The 19,278-nt window shown below is 38.5% G+C and overlaps 1 protein-coding gene across 10 annotated transcripts in view; it reads left to right on the forward strand.

Annotated features, from left to right (window-relative positions):
• Positions 1-157: 157 nt before the first annotated feature.
• The window catches only part of LOC105768983 (uncharacterized), a 29,557-nt gene continuing 10,436 nt past the window's right edge, over positions 158-19,278 (forward strand). For 5 of the 10 annotated variants that reach the window (XM_012589301.2, XM_052633662.1, XM_012589352.2 and 2 more), the window contains exons 1-26: positions 158-301; positions 404-454; positions 541-591; positions 1,757-2,707; positions 2,982-3,143; positions 3,237-4,577; positions 4,676-4,771; positions 5,212-6,453; positions 6,577-6,681; positions 6,816-6,974; positions 7,145-8,119; positions 8,300-8,809; positions 8,914-9,012; positions 9,438-10,670; positions 10,794-10,898; positions 11,039-11,197; positions 11,297-12,382; positions 12,522-13,031; positions 13,136-13,234; positions 13,659-14,900; positions 15,024-15,128; positions 15,270-15,428; positions 15,616-16,584; positions 16,769-18,487; positions 18,567-18,683; positions 18,991-19,224. In XM_012589301.2, the coding sequence (XP_012444755.2) occupies positions 257-301; positions 404-454; positions 541-591; positions 1,757-2,707; positions 2,982-3,143; positions 3,237-4,577; positions 4,676-4,771; positions 5,212-6,453; positions 6,577-6,681; positions 6,816-6,974; positions 7,145-8,119; positions 8,300-8,809; positions 8,914-9,012; positions 9,438-10,670; positions 10,794-10,898; positions 11,039-11,197; positions 11,297-12,382; positions 12,522-13,031; positions 13,136-13,234; positions 13,659-14,900; positions 15,024-15,128; positions 15,270-15,428; positions 15,616-16,584; positions 16,769-18,487; positions 18,567-18,683; positions 18,991-19,224 (13,524 nt within the window). In that variant the 5' untranslated portion in view covers positions 158-256. The remainder of the gene's footprint in view (positions 302-403; positions 455-540; positions 592-1,756; positions 2,708-2,981; positions 3,144-3,236; positions 4,578-4,675; positions 4,772-5,211; positions 6,454-6,576; positions 6,682-6,815; positions 6,975-7,144; positions 8,120-8,299; positions 8,810-8,913; positions 9,013-9,437; positions 10,671-10,793; positions 10,899-11,038; positions 11,198-11,296; positions 12,383-12,521; positions 13,032-13,135; positions 13,235-13,658; positions 14,901-15,023; positions 15,129-15,269; positions 15,429-15,615; positions 16,585-16,768; positions 18,488-18,566; positions 18,684-18,990; positions 19,225-19,278) is intronic. The other 5 variants (XM_012589336.2, XM_052633667.1, XM_052633665.1 and 2 more) reach the window with 5 other exon arrangements.

Raw genomic sequence — 19,278 nt, forward strand, 5'->3', positions numbered from 1 at the left:
TTGCCATGTGAGTGACCAATCAGTAGGGCCAATTCCACATATGTGTCCAACTCAGCATCTATATCAGCAAATACCAAGTTGCATTTGTCAGCTTACTATCAACAATACATTCCTCTTATTACCAGATCAATATTTATGCACATATATATATAACAATCATCAACCAATTCATGGTTATGAATGTTTCAGATCATAGGGAGTTTTCTTTAGTACTCTCGAACACAAACTCGATTCTATTATTTCTGCAGGAAAGTAGATGGCAACTGAAGCAGTGATCATTCAAGAACCTGTTTCCATAGTGGTAAAGTTCTTTCATCTTATATGATTCACAGTTTATGAATGTTTCAGGATGATAGGCCGTTTTGTTCAGTGTTCTTGAACTCGAATTCGATCACTTGTGCAGGAAAAAATTGCAACTGAATCAGTGATTATTCAAGAACCCATTTCCATAGTGGTAAAGTTCTTTCATCTTACATGATTCACAGTTTATGAATGTTTGAAATGATAGGCTCTCAAACTAGAATTCGATAACTTGTGCAGGAAAAAATGGCAACTGAAGAAGTGATCATTCAAGAACCCATTTCAATAGTGGTAAAGTTCTTTCATCTTACACGTATTGTGCTTTAAGCAAACTTTAGAACACTCTACGTCATCAAAGATCAGATGTCTTTGATGACAGATTAAACCAGAAAGATCATGCATCAGGTTTCATCTTTAAATAGCACTTCTGTTTTCGAGTTTTTCGGTGTTGTTGAAACACTTAAAACTGGAGGATCTCTAAGTTCTATAACTATCCTTTTAGTTGATTGATGAAGCATATAATCTCCGGATTTCAATCGGCTTAAAGACGGTAGTAAGCATATATTTTTAGATCTGTTGATGCAGGGTTCATGCATCAACAAGTTCTCTTTAGAAATACAAGGAAAACTTGGAAAAAGAAAATTGAACATGTATCGGGCACATATCCGTATCCGATACTAACACTAACATTAAAGACAAGCTAAATCTCTTTTCTAAACTGTAATTGTCACGACCTATCACCATTTGACCAGCCATAGGCTGTGTTACACGGGCATTGAGAGCACAAAAACGGTATTGTCTTCTTTGAGCGTCCACTAACCCTCGTAAAAGCTTTCTCACCTAAAGATGCGCTGAGTTGGATTGAACCTAAGACCTCCTATACCACACACATATATATAGTGGTCTTTTTTGCAAAGATCAAATGGTACTATGTTTTCAAGATAGACTACTATATGTGTTGTAGGAAGTGTTGGTTTCAAATCCAACGAGACACGCCATTGAATGAAAACCTTGAGGGGTTAGTCGACACCCAAAGAGGACAATGTTGGTATTGTGTTCACGATGCTTGCACAACCACCTTGGACATGACATAATTCAAACCACTTTCAATTACAGATATGGTCATGCATAACAGAAATCCCGTGTTATACAGAATCAAACTCGAAGTCAAGATTCAAATCCAATTCAAATTAACAAAATTCATCAATGTGTCTCGAGACATTATAGACCAAGTCTCGAGAATGTTCACGTTATTCTTTCACGTCTATAGTTCATATCCAAAATTGCCAACTGTTATCTGACAGCCAACTAGCTTTAATATTACATAGGAAAGGGAAAAATTGCCAGAAATAGATTAAGTTTGCCATTTTTTTTATGTTACCAAAGAAGCTTATTCTTCCAGAGAATAAATACCACATATGTAAATGAAAATAAAAGCTTTGTTTTCTTCATGCAGAAAACAGCAGAGAGCAAGCACTTGACCTTGGAAGTAGCTGCCAATAATAAGGGGATCGAAACGGCATATATCATCACTGAAAGCAATACTGGAATCTCTAAAGGTGAAAGTTTTTTAGTATCACCTGAGATTTCCATGGTTGCCAATGAGACCAGTGGAATGTTAGAACACACTGAGGTGGATGGCACTCCATTTAAAGAAGAGAAGATACTAGAGGACAAAGAAAAAACAGTGGTTTGGATCGAAGAAGAGGACCGAACTCGAGACGGAATTGAAAAGGGTGACATGGATCATGGCCTTGAAGAACTCGAGAAACAAGCTTCAATGGATTCTCATAATCCAATAGTGGACAACTTACCCTCAATGGTAGCTGAAAGCGAAGAGGTTGCTCGCGTACATGAACCTGAAGAGAACAAATGCGTCAATGGAGAAAATGATGCCAGCCAAGATGAGAATTTGTTCGATACTTCTTCCATCAAGAAAACCAAAGAGCTGCAATCTCAAGCCTCTGATATCAGGATGGAGAATATTGTTGAAGAGTGTCCAAGAGAAGAAACTGGACAATGTGAGATCGATGAGAAAACTGACCAAGATTTCAGCACGTCAAATGAATTATGTAAGGATGATGCAAACTCTGAATCGGAAAAGGTTGCAGTGGACGCAATAAAGGCAGAAGACAAGGAGCTGGCCATGACGGTGGCATCAGATGAAATGGAAATAGATGAGGAATCCGCAATTGCAATGCCTAAAGAATACATTACTGAAGCAGAACATGTTTCAAATCCAAATGAGAAGCCTGCAAATCCTATGAATGCAGTTTACAAAGATGCCAACATTGACATCTCTGGTGAAACTGCAAAAACAAGCACAAGCATCGAAGAGGCAACATCTGTCAAAGACCATGAAGACAGATCTGAGGGAGATGGGAGGGAAACGATGTCTGTTAAAGAGGTAAGTAGATTATATGACATACTGATCTCTGAACTTCTCACTTATTCAGTATTTCCAAACTCGAACTTCCACGAAAGGCATGGCAAAAACAATCATTATCCACACACACATGCACACCGTGCAAAACAGCAGACCCGGACCATCTTGTACCACACTCTGCATTTAAACAGTTTTTTTGCTTTATCCTACTTCAAGTTTGTTCTTGTTTATAATCTGATCTGTTACCTTCTAGTACTTTGTCGTAGTTAAATCAAAATTGTGTTTTGTCATGCAGGTCCATGAAGAATCAGAAATGGAAGCTTCAGGTACTGGAAAAGAAAATCCGGAAACGAAGGAACATCCAATACCTGACATCTCTGATTCATCAATTACAGATGAAACTGCAAAGGAAAGCATGAAGGAAGTTGAAAGCAGCCTAATGAAGTTGACAGAAGAGGTCAGCTAACAATGATAGTTAATTTAGGTCCAACAATTCTTTTCCTTTCGTACAATTATTTGTTGTTAACTTACGCACTCAATTGCTATACAGGCTACCAACTCGAATGTCACGGAAATGAACTCTATAGAGCAAAGAGCAAAGCCAGATAATGATCCAAGTCCATTTGATGAAAAGGAGTCGAAAGAAGAAATACAACAAACCCTCGAAGAGGACCTTGTTCGTGGCTCTTCGTTTGAGCTCAAGGAATCCAGAATGGAAACTGAAGAAGAAACATCAGTAAAAGAAGATGAAGCAGAAGGGGAAAAGAATGTTGTTGCGGTCAAAGAGATTGGCCTAGCCACAACTGAACATGACGTGATCGGTGTAGAAGGTGCTAACATTGATGTGAATTCAATGGACTTCTCTGTAACATGCGAGAAGAACGTGGAGGCTCCCAAACCCCGAGAAGAAGATGGAATGCAGGATAAAATTCAGAATGCAGTAAGTGAAGATAGAAAGGAGATGACCACTGAGGATGTTCCCTTGAAAGAAGCAATAGGAGATGAAATTAAGGAACATTCTACCATTCCTTCAGAAGAATACGAAACCGCTGAAGAAAGGAAAATAACAGATGAAACTTTGGAAAAAGATAGGGCGTATAAGCACTTAGAAAAGGTTGCAGCGGACGTGGAAGTTGTACTAGACACAGACAAAAAGCCGGCAGTAACTGGGGCATTAGATGAAATGAAAAGGGAAGAGGAATCCACTGTCCTGACGCCTGAAGGAAAACAGGAGGAAGAGATCCCAATCCAGCAGAAAAATGAACCCGAAAAGGAGATGCCTTCATGTCCCCTGAATGTAGTTCATGAGGATGTCAATACTGCCATCTCTCGTGAAACTACAGAAACAAGCACAAGCATCAGAGAAAAAACATCACTCGAAAACCATGAAGAAAGATCCGAGAGAGAAGGGAGGGAAGACTCATCGACCGAACACCAACAAAATGAAGTAAATGAGAATACCAAAACTATGGAACTTGAGATTTCAAACGACAATGCTGATGATTTACATGTTACTGATTCATCAGTTCAACAATCAGCTGAAAACGGGTATGAAAAGCAATTTGAGTTCTCTGATGTTCAACCCGAAGAACAAGTCGATGATGCAATGGTTGCAGTCAAGGAGAAGGAAAAAGTTAGTGAAGATGCCTCCAAAGCAAGTCAAAGCAGTGATTACACAATTCCAGAGCACATATTCACAGAAGCAGCGGCAACAGATTTGAAATCTGAAACAAGTGAAATGGGCAATGAAAACACAATGTTTGTAAAAGAGGCATATCACTTGAACTCCGGCTCAGAGTGCAATGAAGCTTTAAAAAACAAACACAAGGGGATACGACAAGAGCTAAATGATCACATAGAAGATAACTCGAAACACGAAGAAACTAAAGAGGTCTGATTCTAGATCATGAATACTAACTCAATTTCAATCTTTTTGTTAAAATCTGAAAGCTCCATGTTTAACCAATCTCTCAATATGTTTTCATTCAGGTCTCTGAAAAGCTGGAACTGGACAACACAGTTGAGAATGATGGAAAACAAATCCTAGAGGAAGACACCAACAATGATCAGATTACACTTAAAGAGGTAAGAAAATTATATGACTCTCTAATCTTCGAACTTCAAACTTATAATATATTTCTGAACTCGAACTTCCATCAATAGACATGGAACAAATAAAAATCTCTGGCATACATATGCATACAATGCAAAACAGCACAACCAGAACTCTTATGCCCCATCGAAAGGCTATCCATTAAACAGTGTAAAAGTAATAGAGCCGAGTAAATTCAGATCAAAATCAGAAAAGAGAAGGCCAAAAACAGAGTTCCACAATAAGAGAGGTGTCATGAAGCAAATGATGCCAGCAAGCAAACCACAAGATAACTGGGATTTCAAAGAATAAAAAATTCAGTTCATTAACTTAGCACAAAGATGACCCATGACCTGTTGGAATTTGTCTTATAATAGTCTGTAACCTTCTGGAACTTTATCATGTTTATATTGAAATTTTGTTTATTGTGAAGGTGTGTGAAGGATCAGAAACTGAAGCTTTGGGTACAGCAAAAGAAGAAATAACTCTAATCAAAGTCAAAGAAGAACTTGTCTGCAGCTCTTCGTTTGAGCTCGAGGAGTCTAAAATGGATACTGAAGAAGCAACAGCAGTAAAAGAACGTATCGATACTGCTGATTTGGACTGCACATCACAAGCAGCGGAAATGTTAGAAACAAACTTAAAGGAAGCTAAAGCCGAAGCAGAAGAAGAAGAGGAAAAGAATGAAATAAATAATGTCAGTGATGATGAAGATCATGGGAATGGTTTAGGAAGTGCTGACATTGATGCAAAATCAGCAGAATCGTGCATGACAGGTGAGAAGGACATAGATATTCCCCAAGAAGAAGATAGAATGCAGGATAAAATTCTGAATGCAGGCAGTGAAAATCAAATGGAAATGACCACCGACGAGATTCCGTTGAAAGATATAATAGGAGATGATGTTAAGGAACATTCTGCTATGCATTCAGAAGAAAACGATGCAACTCTCTTAGAAGAGAGGAAATTAGTTGATGAAACTTCGGAAGAAGATCAAGCTCAACAGAAGCACTCAGAAAACGTTGTGGTGGATGTGAAAGTTGTACAAGTGACAGGCGAGGAGCTCGCTATAACAAAGGGATCGGAAGAAATGAGAAAGGACAAAGAATCCATTGTTCCAATGCCTGAAGGAGAAATTAGTGAAGTAGAAAATATTGGTCTCGCACGGAAGAATCAGGAGGGAAATTCCGAGAAGGACGAAATCCTAGAGGAGAGCTTCAAGCAAAAGAATGAACCCGAAAAGGAGAACCGTGCATGTCCTTGGGATGCAGTTTCTGAGGATGTCAATACTGCCATCTGTGCCGAAACTGCAGAAACAAGCACAAGCATCGAAGAAGCAACACCAGTCAAAGACCAAGACGAGAGATCCGAGGGAGAAACTAGGGAAGACTCACCAACAGACCACCTACAAGCAAGTCAGAGTAATGAAACAGTGGAAGTTGAGATTTCAAACGAGAATGCTGATGATTTACATGTCACTGACTCATTCGTTGGACAACTAATGGACAATGAGCACGAAAAGCAGTACAAGTTCTCCGATGTTGAACCAGTGGAAAATGAAGCTTTAGAACACAAAGAAGAGAGTATACAGCAGGAGTCAGAGAACAGAAGTGCTCTACCAAAGGATGCCAAGGAGAACGTAGAAGATAACTTAAATCAGGAAGAAACCAAAGAGGTCTGGATTTAAAGCACAAATGAATTCTAACTCAGTTTCAAGCATCTTTTAAAACAATTTTAAACACTTCTCCAAGGTTAGCACTGTAATTGTTAAAAAAAGTACACCATGTTCTTCATGCAGGTTCATGAAGGCTCAACATCCATCGTGAAGGAAGAATGTGCTACCATCAATGACTCACTGAAAGCTACAGAAGAAAATGAAAATGAAGCCACACCTGAAGTAGAGGTGAAATTCATGTTACTTCTAAAATTTTGAAGAGCCTAGTTCTTAAGATGAAGTTTTTCTTTTTTTTTCAACATCAAGTTGAAAGCTGAAAACCTCCATGTTTCACCGAACTTTTGATGTTATTTTTTGTTCAGGTCTGTGAAAAGCTGGAACCAGACAACACAGTTGAGAATTCCGAAAAAAAAATTCTAGAGGAGGAAGATAACAAGAAGGATCAGACAACACTAATGACCAAGACGATGGAAGAAAAAGCTAAAGAAGAGAATACTGCAGCAGTGGTTTCGATAACAGAGGTAAGTAGATTGTATGACTCACTAATAGCTCAACTGTTCTGAACTCAATCTTCCATCAACATATATATTCAAATTTTTTAAAGACTAGCAACTCAATCATCGAGGAATCGGTGTCCATAGAGGAAACAGAAAAACCAAATAATAATTGTAGTCTGTTTGATATTATACAGGAGTCAAAAGAAGAAATAGCACCAATAGAAGTGAAAGAAGATCATGTTCCTAGTTCCTCAGTTGAGCTTGGGGAGTCCAAAAACGATACTGAAGAAGAAAACTCAGCATCATGTACAGCAGAAACCGAAGAAACAAATATAAAGGAAGCTGACGCTGAACTAGAAAAGGAAAAGAACCAAAAATGTAATGTTGTTGTCATCGAAGAGAACAGCTCAGCAAGAACAGAACATGAACATGAACAGATTCGTGTAAGCAGTGCTGAAATTGATGTGAAATCAGGGAACTCATACGTAACAGACGAGAAGGACATGGAGATTCCCGAAGAAGAAGATGCAATGCAGGATAAAGTTCACAATGAAGGAAGTGAAAATCAATTGGAGATGACCACCAAGGAGATTCCCTTGAAAGAAATACTAGGGGATGAAGTGAAAGAATATGAGGCCACACTCATTGAAGAAAGGAAAATAACTGATGAAACTTCAGAAAAAGATCATGATTCATGTGAGCACTCAGAAACTCCAGTGCCACAAGTAACGGATGAGAAATTAATTCAAAATGAAGATAATCCGCTAGCAGATGTCCCTAAAGCTGAGCCTGAAGATACGGGAAATGAGAGTAGACATGAAGTCGAGGAACAGTTGGCTGAGGAATCTAATCTAGATGTCACCGATGTCTCTAGTGGTGAAGAACATGGAGAACTAGAGAATCAAACCGATGCTTGCAAAGCAAAAACACTGCCAGTAGAAAATTCATCAGATGTAGGACTAGAAAGGTCAAAATTTGAAGATGGAAAGCCACTGGATGGAACCATGGATTTGGAAGCAACCTTGGGCACTTGCAAGGATGGCGAAAAGGCTACTAAAGAAGAGAATTCAGCTAAGAACATAGAAAAAACTGAAAGCTTGAAAGAAGATGCTGAAAAAGAAAAAGAAAATCAGATTCCTGAGATGGTTACCATGACTTATAATGCAAGGGTTAGTGAATAGCTATTCTACTCTTTTCACTCTTTTTCTTCTAAAAATACAAAATCAAATTAAAGATATAAAAAAGGGTATCAAGCGTTACTGATACACTTTTCACTTTCAAAATGAATAGATACTCAAACAGATTTTTGGATGTTATATTGTTAAACATTTTAACTATGTTATGTGCAGGTGGCAGACTACCGTTCAGTCTCAACTGAATGTTTCATGGAAGCCAAGTCCAAAGAGCAGATAGTTGCAGAAAACCTGGAGGTCAAAGAACATTTAACCAATGATGGAGAAGCATCCCACATCACCAAAGAATTAGAAGAAATGAGACAGGCTGAAGAGTCCGGAGATCCTGTAAGTCTATGTAGCGAAGATCGAGAAGCCGAAGAGAAAACTGAGGTGATTATTGATGACTCGAAACCGTGTCATGAGGAGAGTTGTATTGAAGCAGTAACAGAAGTAACAGCAGAGACGAGCTTGAACGACGCCGACAAGATTGTAAATGCATCAAATATCAGCTCAGCCGAGACGACTGTAGGAAATATTAAGAGTGATGCTCAAGAGACAGAAGTGGAGAATGTGTGGCTTGAAGAGATATCCTCTGAATTGGATCCTGATGTCCTAACTAAAGACAATGATGAAGTGCAAAAGCAGAATCTAAATATGGAAACTGTGGACAAGGATGAAGCTGAGGTAATCAAAAGAGTTCCTATCATGAATACTAACCCAATTTCAATCTATTTGCTAAAAGCTGAAACCTCCATGCTTAACCAATCTTTCAATATATTTTCATTCAGGTTGCTGAAAAGCTAGAACCGGACAACACAGTTGAGAATGATGGAAAACAAATTCTAGAGAAGGAAGACACCAACAATAATCAGATTCCAATTGAAGAGGTAAGAAAATTATACAACTCTCTAATCTTTCAACTTCAAACTTATAATATACTTCCGAACTACTTCCATTAATAGACATGGAACAAATAACCATTATTGGCAAACACATGCGTACAATGCAAAACAGCACAACCAGAAGTCTTATGCCACATCAAAAGGTTATCCACTAAACAGTGAAAAAGCCGAGTGAATTCTGATCAAAATCAGAAAAGGCCAAAAACAGAGTTCATTAATAAGAGAGGTGTCATGAGGCAACTGATGCCGGCTAGGAAACCTCAAGATAACTTGGATTTCAAAGAATAAAAAATTCCGTTCATGAACTTAGCACAAAGATGGCTCATGACCTGTTGGAATTTGTTTTATAATATAGCCCGTGATCGTCCAGAAATTATCATGTTTATGTTGAAATTTTGTTTACCGCACAGGTGTGTAAAGGATCAGAAACTGCAGCTTCAGGTACAGCAAAAGAAGAGATAACTCCAATTGAAGTCAAAGAAGAACTTGTCTGTAGCTCTTCATCTGAGCTCGAGCAGTCCAAGATGGATACTGAAGAAGCCGCCACAGTAAAAGAATATATCAGTACTGCTGTGTTGGACTGCACATCACAAGCAGCAGAAACGGAAGAAACAAACTTAAAAGAAGCTAAAGCTGAACCAGAAGAGGAAAAGAATGAAATAAATAATGTTGTTGATGGTGAAGATGATGAGATTGGTTTAGAAAGTGCAGACATTAATGTAAAATCCGAAGATTTGTGTGTGACAAGTGAGGACATCGAGACTCCCCGAGAAGAAGATAGAATGCAGGATAAAATTCCTAATGCAGGAAGTGAAAATCAAATGGGAATGACCATTGAGGAGATTCCAATGAAAGAGGTATCGGGAGATGATGTTAAGGAAGGTTCTACTATGCCTTCAGAAGAAAATGATGCAACTCTCATTGAAGGGAAGAAAATAGTTGATGAAACTTCAGAAGAAGATCAAGCTCTACACAAACCCCCTGAAAATGTTGTGGATGCAAAAGTTGTACAGGAGACAGATGAGGAGCTGGCTATAACAAAGGGATCAGACGAAATGAGAAAGGACGTTGAATCCATTGTTCCAATGCCTGAAGTAAAAACTAGTGAAGTAGAAAATATTGGTTTCATACAGAAGAATCAGGAGGAAAATTCCCACAAGGACGAAATCCAGGAGGAGAGCTTCAAGCAAAAGAATGAACCCGAAGAGGAGAACCATGCGTGTCCTTTGGATGCAGTTTCTGAGGATGTCAATACTGCCATCTGTGCCAAAACTGCAGAAACAAGCACAAGCATCGAAGAAGCAACATCAGTCAAAGACCATGACGAGAGATCTGTGGGAGAAATAAGGGAAGACTCACCAACTGACCACCTACAAACTAAAGCAAGTTACATTAATGAAACTGTGGAAGTTGAGATTTCAAACGAGAAGGCTGATGATTTACATGTTATTGATTCATATGTTGGACAACTAGTGGACAATGAGCACGAAAAGCAGTATGAGCTCCTCAGTGTTCAACCAGTGGAAAATGAAGCTTTAGAACACAAAGAAGAGAGTATACTGCAGCAGCCGGAGAACTGCAGTGCACAGAAACCTGAACCAAAGGATGCCATGGAGAACTTAAAACATGAAGAAACCAAAGAGGTGTAAATTTAGGGCATGAATGAATACTAACTCAGTTTAAAAAACAATTTTAAAACAATTTTAATCTCTTTCAGATATTATCATTGTAATTATTAATAAAAGTACACCTTATTCTTCATGCAGGTTCATGAAGGTCCAATGTCGATCGTGAAGAAAGAATGTGCTATCATCGATGACTCACTGAAAGCTACAGAAGAAAATGAAAATGAAGCCACACCTGAAGTAGAGGTGACATTCATGTTACTTCTAAAATTTTGCAAAGACTAGTTCTTAAGATCTTTTTTTTGTTTGTTTTGAAAGTCTTAAGATCAAGTTGAAAGCTGAAAACCTCCATGTTTCACCAATCTTTTGATACTAATTTTGTTCAGGTCTGTGAAAAGCTGGAACCAGACAACACAGTAGCGAACGCCGAAAAACAAATTCTAGAGGAGGAAGACAACAAGAAGGATCAGACAACACTAATGACTGAGACGAAGAAAGAAAAAGCTAAGGAAGAGAATACTGCAGCAGTGGCGTCGATAACAGTGGTAAGTAGATTGTATGAATCACTAACATCTTAACTTTTCCACTTATTCAATGTTTTTGAATTCAATCTTCCATCAACTTATATATTCAATGTTTTACAGACGAGCTACACAATCATTGAGGAAACAGAGTCCATAGAGGAAACAGCAAAGCCAAATAACGGTTCTAGTCTGTATGATATTGTACAGGAGTCAAAAGAAGAAATAACACCAATAGAAGTGAAAGAAGACCGGGCTCGTAGTTCGGAGTTTGAGCTCAAGGAGTCCAAAAATGACACCGAAGAAGAAATCTCAGCATCATATCCAGCAGAAACAGAAGAAACAAACATAAAGGAAGCTGAAGCTGATGCTGATGCTGAAGCTGATGCTGAAGCTGAAAGAGAAAAGAGAAATAACGAAATATATAATGTTGTTGTCATCGAAGAGAACAGCTCAGCAAGAACTGAACATGAAGAGAGTGGTGTATGCAGTGCTGAAATTGATGTGAAATCAGGGGACTCGTACGTAACACACGAGAAGGACATGGAGATTCCCGAAGAAGAAGATGCAGTGCAGGATAAAGTTCCTTATGCAGGAAGTGAAGATCAATTGGAGATGACCACCAAGGAGATTCCCTTGAAAGAAACATTAGGAGATGAAGTGAAGGAATATGAGGCAACATTCTCTGAAGAAAGGAAAATAACTGACGAAACTTCAGACAAAGATCAGGATCAGCGTGAGCACTCAGAAACTCCTATGCCACAAATAATGGATGAGAAATTAATGCAAATTGAAGATAATCCGCTAGTAGATGTCCCTAAAGCTGAGTCTAAAGATATGGGAAATGAAAGTGGACAAGTAGTTGAGGAACAGTTGGCCGAGGAATCTAATCTAGAGATCACCGATGTCTCTACCGTTGAAGAACACAGGGAACTTGAGAATCAAACCAATGCTTGCGAAGCAAAAGCACTGCCAGTTGAAAATCCGTCAGATGTAGGACTGGATAGATCAAAAATTGAAGATGGAAAGCCATTGGATGAAGCTGTGGATTTGGAAGCAACCTTGGGTACTCACAAGGATGATGAGAAGGCTACCGAAGAAGAGAAATTAGCTAAGAACATAGAGAAACCGGAAAGCTTGAAGGAAGATACTGAAATAGAAAAAGAAAATCAGATTCCTGAGATGGTTATCATGACTTATAATGCAAAGGTTAGTGAATACTTATTCTGCTCTTTTTCTTGTTAAAAAACAAAATGAATAGTTACACTTTTCACTTTCAAAATGAGTAGATATTCAAACAGATTTTCGGATGTTATATTGTTAAACATTTTATCTATGTTATGCGCAGGTGGAAGACTACAGTTCTGTCTCAACTGAATGTTTCATGGAAGCAGAGTCCAAAGAGCAGATAGTTGCAGAAAACCTGGAGGTCAAAGAACATTCAACCAATGATGGAGAAGCATCCCACATCACCAAAGAATTAGAAGAAATGAGACAGGCTGAAGAGTCCGGAGATCCTGTAAGTCTGCGTAGCAAAGATCGAGAAGCAGAAGAGAAAACTGAGGAGATTATTGATGACTCGAAACCGTGTCATGAGGAGAGTTGTATTGAAGTTGTAACAGAAGTAACAGCAGAGACGAGCTTGAACGACGCCGACAAGATTGTAAATGCTTCAAATATCAGCTCAGCTGAGACGACTGTAGGAAATATTAAGAGTGATGCTCAAGAGACAGAAGTGGAGATTGTGCAGCTTGAAGAGATATCCTCTGAATCGGATCCTGATATCCGAACTAATGAAAATGATGAAGTGCAAAAGCAGAATCTAAATATGGAAACTGTGGACAAGGATGAAGCTGAGGTAATCAAAAGAGTTCCAATCATGAATACTAACCCAATTTCAATCTATTTGCTAAAAGCTGAAACCTCCATGCTTAACCAATCTTTCAATATATTTTCATTCAGGTTGCTGAAAAGCCAGAACCGGACAACACAGTTGAGAATGATGGAAAACAAATTCTAGAGAAGGAAGACACCAACAATAATCAGATTCCAATTGAAGAGGTAAGAAAATTATACAACTCTCCAATCTTCAAACTTCAATCTTATAATATACTTCCGAACTACTTCCATTAATGGACCTGGAACAAACAACCATTATTATTGACAAACACATGCGTACAATGCAAAACAGTACAATCAGAAGTGATAGGCTATCCATTACACAGTGTAAAAATATAGAGCTGAGTGAATTCTGATCAAAACCACAAAAGATAAGGCCAAAAACAGAGATCCTTAATAAGAGAGGTGTCATGAGGCAACTGATGCTAGCTAGCAAACCTCACGATAACTTGGATTTCAAAGAATAAAATGTTCAGTTCATGAACTTAGCACAAAGATGACCCATGGCCCATTGGAATTTGTCTTATAAGTCCATAACCATCCAGAACTTTGTCAGAGTTATATTGAAATTTTGTATATCCTGCAGGTTTGTAGAGGATCAGAAACTACAGCTTCAGGTACAGTGGAAAAAGAAATAACTATAATCGAATTCAAAGAAGAACTTGTCTGCAGCTCTTCATTTGAGCTCGAGGAGTCCAAAATGGATACTGAAGAAGAAACAGCAGTAAACAAACACATCAATACTGCTGATTTCTATTGTACATCACAAGCAGCAGAAACGGCAGAAACAAACTTAAAGGAAGCTAAAGCTGAACCAGAAGAAGAGGAAATTAATGAAATAAATAATGTTGTTGATGGTGAAGATGAAGGGATTGGTTTAGAAAGTGCAGACATTGATGTAAAATCAGTAGAATCATACGTGACAAGTGAGAAGGACATCGAGATTTCCCGAAAAGAAGATGGAGTGCAGGATAAATTTCCAAACACAGGAAGTGAAAATCAAATGGAAATGACCTCTGAGGAGATTCTGTTGAAAGAGGTATTAGGAGATGATGTTAAGGAACATTCTACTATGCCTTTGGAAAAATATGATACGACTCTCATTGAAGAGAGGAAAATAGCCGAGGACACTTCAGAAGAAGATCAAGATCCACACAAGCACTCAGAAAACGTTGCGGTGGACGTGAGAGTCATACAGGTGACAGACAAGGAGCTGGCCATAACAAAGGGATTGTATGAAATGAGAAAGGACGAGGAATCCATTGTTCCAATGCCTGAAGTAAAAACTAGTGAAGTAGAAAATATTGTTGTCGTACAGAAGAATCAAGAGGGAAATTCCCACAAGGACGAAATCCAGGAGAGCTTCAAGCAAAAGAATGAACCCGAAAAGGAGAACCATGTGTGTCCTTTAGATGCAGTTTCTGAGGATGTCAATACTGCCATCTGTGCCGAAACTGCAGAAACAAACACAAGCATCGCAGAAGCAACATCAGTCAAAGACCATGACGAGAGATCCGAGGGAGAAACTAGGGAAGACTCACCAACTGACCACCTACAGCCTAAAGCAAGTCAGAGTAATGAAACCGTGGAAGTTGAGATTTCAAACGAGAATGCTGATGATTTACATGTTACTGACTCATTCGTTGGACAACTAATGGACAATGAGCACAAAAAGCAGTACAAGTTCTCCGATGTTGAACCAGTGGAAAATGAAGCTTTAGAACACAAAGAAGAGAGTATACTGCAGGAGTCAGAGAACAGAAGTGCACTACCGAAGGATGCCATGGAGAACGTAGAGGATAACTTAAATCAGGAAGAAACCAAAGAGGTCTAAATTTAGGGCATGAATGAATACTAACTCAGTTTAAAACCTTTTTTTAAAACAATTTTAATCTCTTTCAGAGATCATCATTGTAATTATTAATTAAAGTACACCTTATTCTTCATGCAGGTTCATGAAGGCCCAACATTGATCGTGAAGGAAGAATGTGCTATCATCAATGACTCACTGAAAGCTACAGAAGAAAATGAAAATGAAGCCACACCTGAAGTAGAGGTGAAATTCATGTTACTTCTAAAACTTTGAAGAGCCTAGTTCTTAAAATAAAGTTTTTTTTTTCTTTGGAAGTCGTAAGATCAAGTTGGAAGCTGAAAACCTTCACGTTTCACCAATCTCCCAATATTATTTTTTGTTCAGGTCTCTGAAAATCTGGAACCAGACGGCACCGTTGAGAATACAGAAAAACAAATTTTAGAGGAGGAAGATAACAAGAAAGATCAGACATCACTAATGACGGATACGATGAAAGAAAAAGCTGAAGAAGAGAAGAATGCAGCAGTGGTCTCGATAACAGAGGTAAGTAGATAGTATGACTCACTAACATCTTAACTTTTCCACTTATTCAATGTTTCTGAACTCAATCTTCCATCAATATAAATATCCAATTGTTTTAAAGGCTAGTAGCTAAATCATCTAGGAAACAGCGTCCATAGAGGAAACAGCAAAGCCAAATAATGATTCTAGTCTGTTTGATATTATACAGGAGTCAAAACAAGAAACAACACCAATAGAAGTGAAAGAAGACCATGTCTGTAGTTTGTCGCTTGAGCTCAAGGAGTCCAAAAAGGACATTGAAGAAGAAACCTCAGCATCATGTGTAGCAGAAACAGAAGAAACAAACATAAAGGAAACTGAAGCTCATGCTGAAGTCGAAAAGGGAAAGAACGAAATAAATAATGTTGTTGTCGTCGAAGAGAACAGCTTAGCAAGAAGTGAACATGAAGAGAGTGGTGTATGCAGTGCTGAAATTGATGTGAAATCAGGGGACTCTCACGTAACACACGAGAAGGACATGGAGAAAGAAGAAGATGCAATGCAGGATAAAGTTCCAAATGCGGGAAGTGAAGATCAAATGGAGATGACCACAAAGGAGATTCCCTTGAAAGAAATATTAGGAGATGACGTGAAGGAATATGAGGACACACTCATTGAAGAAAGGAAAATAACTGATGAAACTTCAGAAAAAGATCAGGGTTCCTGTGAGCACTCAGAAACTCCTGTGCCACAAATAACGGATGAAAAATCAATTCAAAATGAAGATAGCCCGTTAGTAGATGTCCCTAAAGCTAAGCCTGAAGATACAGGAAATGAGAGTGGACATGAAGTCGAGGAACAGTTGGCGGGGAAATCTAATCTAGAGGTCACCGATGTCTCTAGTGGTGAAGAACATAGAGAACTAGAGAATCAAACCCATGCATGCGAAGCGGAAACACTGCCAGTTGAAAATTCATCAGATGTAGGACTGGAAAGATCAAAATTTGAAGATGGAAAGCCATTGGATGGAGCCATGGATTTGGAAGCAACCTTGGGTACTAGCAAGGATGACAAAAAGGCTACAGGAGAAGAGAATTTTGCTAAGAACATAGAAAAACCGGAAAGCTTGAAGGAAGAGACTGAAATGGAAAAAGAAAATCAGATTCCTGAGATGGTTATCACGAATTATAGTGCAAAGGTTAGTGAACAATTATTCTACTCTTTTCACTCTTTTTCTTCTTAATAAACAAAATCAAGTAAATTATATGAAAATTAGTATCAAACGTTAGTGAATAAGTACACTTTTCACTTAAAAATGAATAGTTACTCAAATAACATTTTTGATGTCATATTGTTAAACTTTTTAACTACCTTATGCACAGGTGGATGACTACAGTTCAGTCCTAACTGAATGTGTCACGGAAGTCGAGACCAAAGAGCAGATAGTCGCAGAAAACTTGCAGGTTGAAGAATATTTAACCAGTGATGGGGAAGCATCCCACATCACCAAAGAATTCGAGGAAATGAGACAGGATGAGGAGTCCAGAGATCCTGTAAGCCTGCATAGCGAAGATCGAGAAGCAGAAGAGAAAACTGAGGAGATAATTGATGACTCAAACTTGTGTTATAATGAGAGTCGTATTGAAGCAGTAACAGAAGTAAGAGAAGAAACGGTGGACAACCTAACCCAGGACCATGAGCTTGTAGAGACAAAGAGTGAAGCCTCCAAAATTTCAAAAGCTGAGCTACTGGGGGAAATAGATCATATGGGTTCCCCTAATACTGTTTTAGAAGTAAAACTTGAGGAGCAATTTCAAACTTCTTATTGCTCATTTCTTTCTGAGACTGAAGCAAGTCCTGTTGAAAAGATCAAAGAAGAGATGCAGAAGGATGATGAAATAAAACAAGAATGTCGAGGAGGTTCATCTGAAACAAAGACAATAGAAGAGGTATGCTTGTCAAATGAACAAACAGAAGCAGTCTCAGAAGAAGAAACTATTGCTGACCAGGCTCCTCTAACTGATGGACCAGTGGAGCAAATTCAAACTACATCTTCAACATTACCTTCTGAGGAAAGTGAGCATGGAACCAGAGCCATCAGTGAGGCGAAAGAATATGGAAAAACAAAGGGAGAAGTACCCACTAAGCTAGATGTTCTTACAGGAGGTGTAGTAACTGGTGAGCAGACTCTCTCAGGTAATAAACCAGAGGAGGGCACTACAAGCACTCCATTGGTTTTTGAGGAAGACAATGAAGAAAATATATGCATAGAAGAAGAGAAAATATATGAAGCAGACATGATTCCAGACAAGATTTCAGAAGATCTTTCAGTTGCAGATACAACGGCAGAGATATGCCTGGAAAAAGAAGAATTTCTCAAGCTTGATGATGGTAAAAATGATGACACTGAAAAAGAAGATGAGAAAACAAACGAAGGGGAACTCATAAGAAACGAGATTCAAGAAGATGCTAAGGAGGCAAAGACAGCATTAAAGATATGCTCACAAACCGAAAGGTCTGTCAAACCAGAAGCTGTTGCAGAAGATGAAATGGCAGTCAGTGAGACTCTCACTGAGAAGACATCAGATGAACAGATTCAGAATCCAACCTCTGCACTGCCTTCAAAGGAAGAGGAATGTGAAAGAACTATAACAGATGAGATGATAGAAAGTGTGAAAACACAAGATTATAATGAAGAAGATGCATCCTTGCAGAAGGACCGGCTTCAAGAGGATGAAGCTCTTGCAGTAGATGACAATGCTTCTTCGGAAGTGATCCAGACAGAAAAACACAAAGATCTTCCGAATCCTGCTGACATATTGCCAACAGATCACCTTCATCTTACAACCTCTGTGCTGCCATCTGAGGTCCAAGGAGATGAAAGGAAGGAAACAGAACTGGAAGAAGATGAGAATCCCGACAAGATTCCAGAACAAACAAGGGAGATTGAGGAAGCTTCCGATTTCAATACGGAGATACATGAAAAGGCTTCCGAAAATGAGTTACTAAATGAAACAGAGGATGCTGCAATCCACGAGAAACTTGTCAAAGCAAGAACTGAGACAGGGGAAATCATATTGAATGAAGTTTCAACAGAAAAGGTAAGCACTACTAAACTTTTCTTCATCTTACTCGTTTTTTGCTTTTTGATATCTGTAGTGAAGCTTTAATCTATAACAGGTCATCTTGGAAGCTCAAAAGACCGGTGAAAATGAGAATCCAATAGAAGATAAAACTGTTGAGGATCCAGTCCAAGCTTCAGATGCCAGGATTGAAACCGCAACAGCAACAGAAGAGGTTAGACAGCATTGAATCCTCCTTCCATGCTTTTCATAATATTTTATGCAAATGTAACCGTAACAGATTGTGCAACAGTCTAGTTAATTTTATGAATCTGTGTGAGTGACAAAAGGAATTTCAGGTTTTAGGATAGAACACAGTTAACTCATTGAAGAACCTCATAAAATCAAATTATTGAAAGAAGACAAAAACCAAAACTTTATAAGTGTCTAACCTTGTCCAGATGTTCATATCACCATTCAATTGTTTCTCTTCATTTTAGTGGATTTCTCGAGCCCTCGGCTAACTTATTAATTTCATACAGAATGTTGAGCTAGCACTAGCAGGTTCTGAAGAAAAGCCCGAATCTGACTCAGAACCAGTGGCTGAAGACCGAAGCAAGGAACCAATCCCTGAAGACACCAAGAGCCAAGATGGCGAAACCAACACTGATGCCCAAAATAAAGAAACTGAAAATCAAATAAAAGAGGAACAGAAAGACAAACTTAAGGACAGTGTTAACAAAGACAAAAAAACAAAAAAGGTTGTGTCTGAAGAGGTAAAGAACACTTATAAATATTTTGCCTATATGACTTTTTAAGGAGATTTATTT

This window comes from Gossypium raimondii, chromosome 7 (assembly GCF_025698545.1).
Source record: "Gossypium raimondii isolate GPD5lz chromosome 7, ASM2569854v1, whole genome shotgun sequence".
In the NCBI taxonomy this organism is placed as follows: Eukaryota; Viridiplantae; Streptophyta; class Magnoliopsida; order Malvales; family Malvaceae; genus Gossypium; species Gossypium raimondii.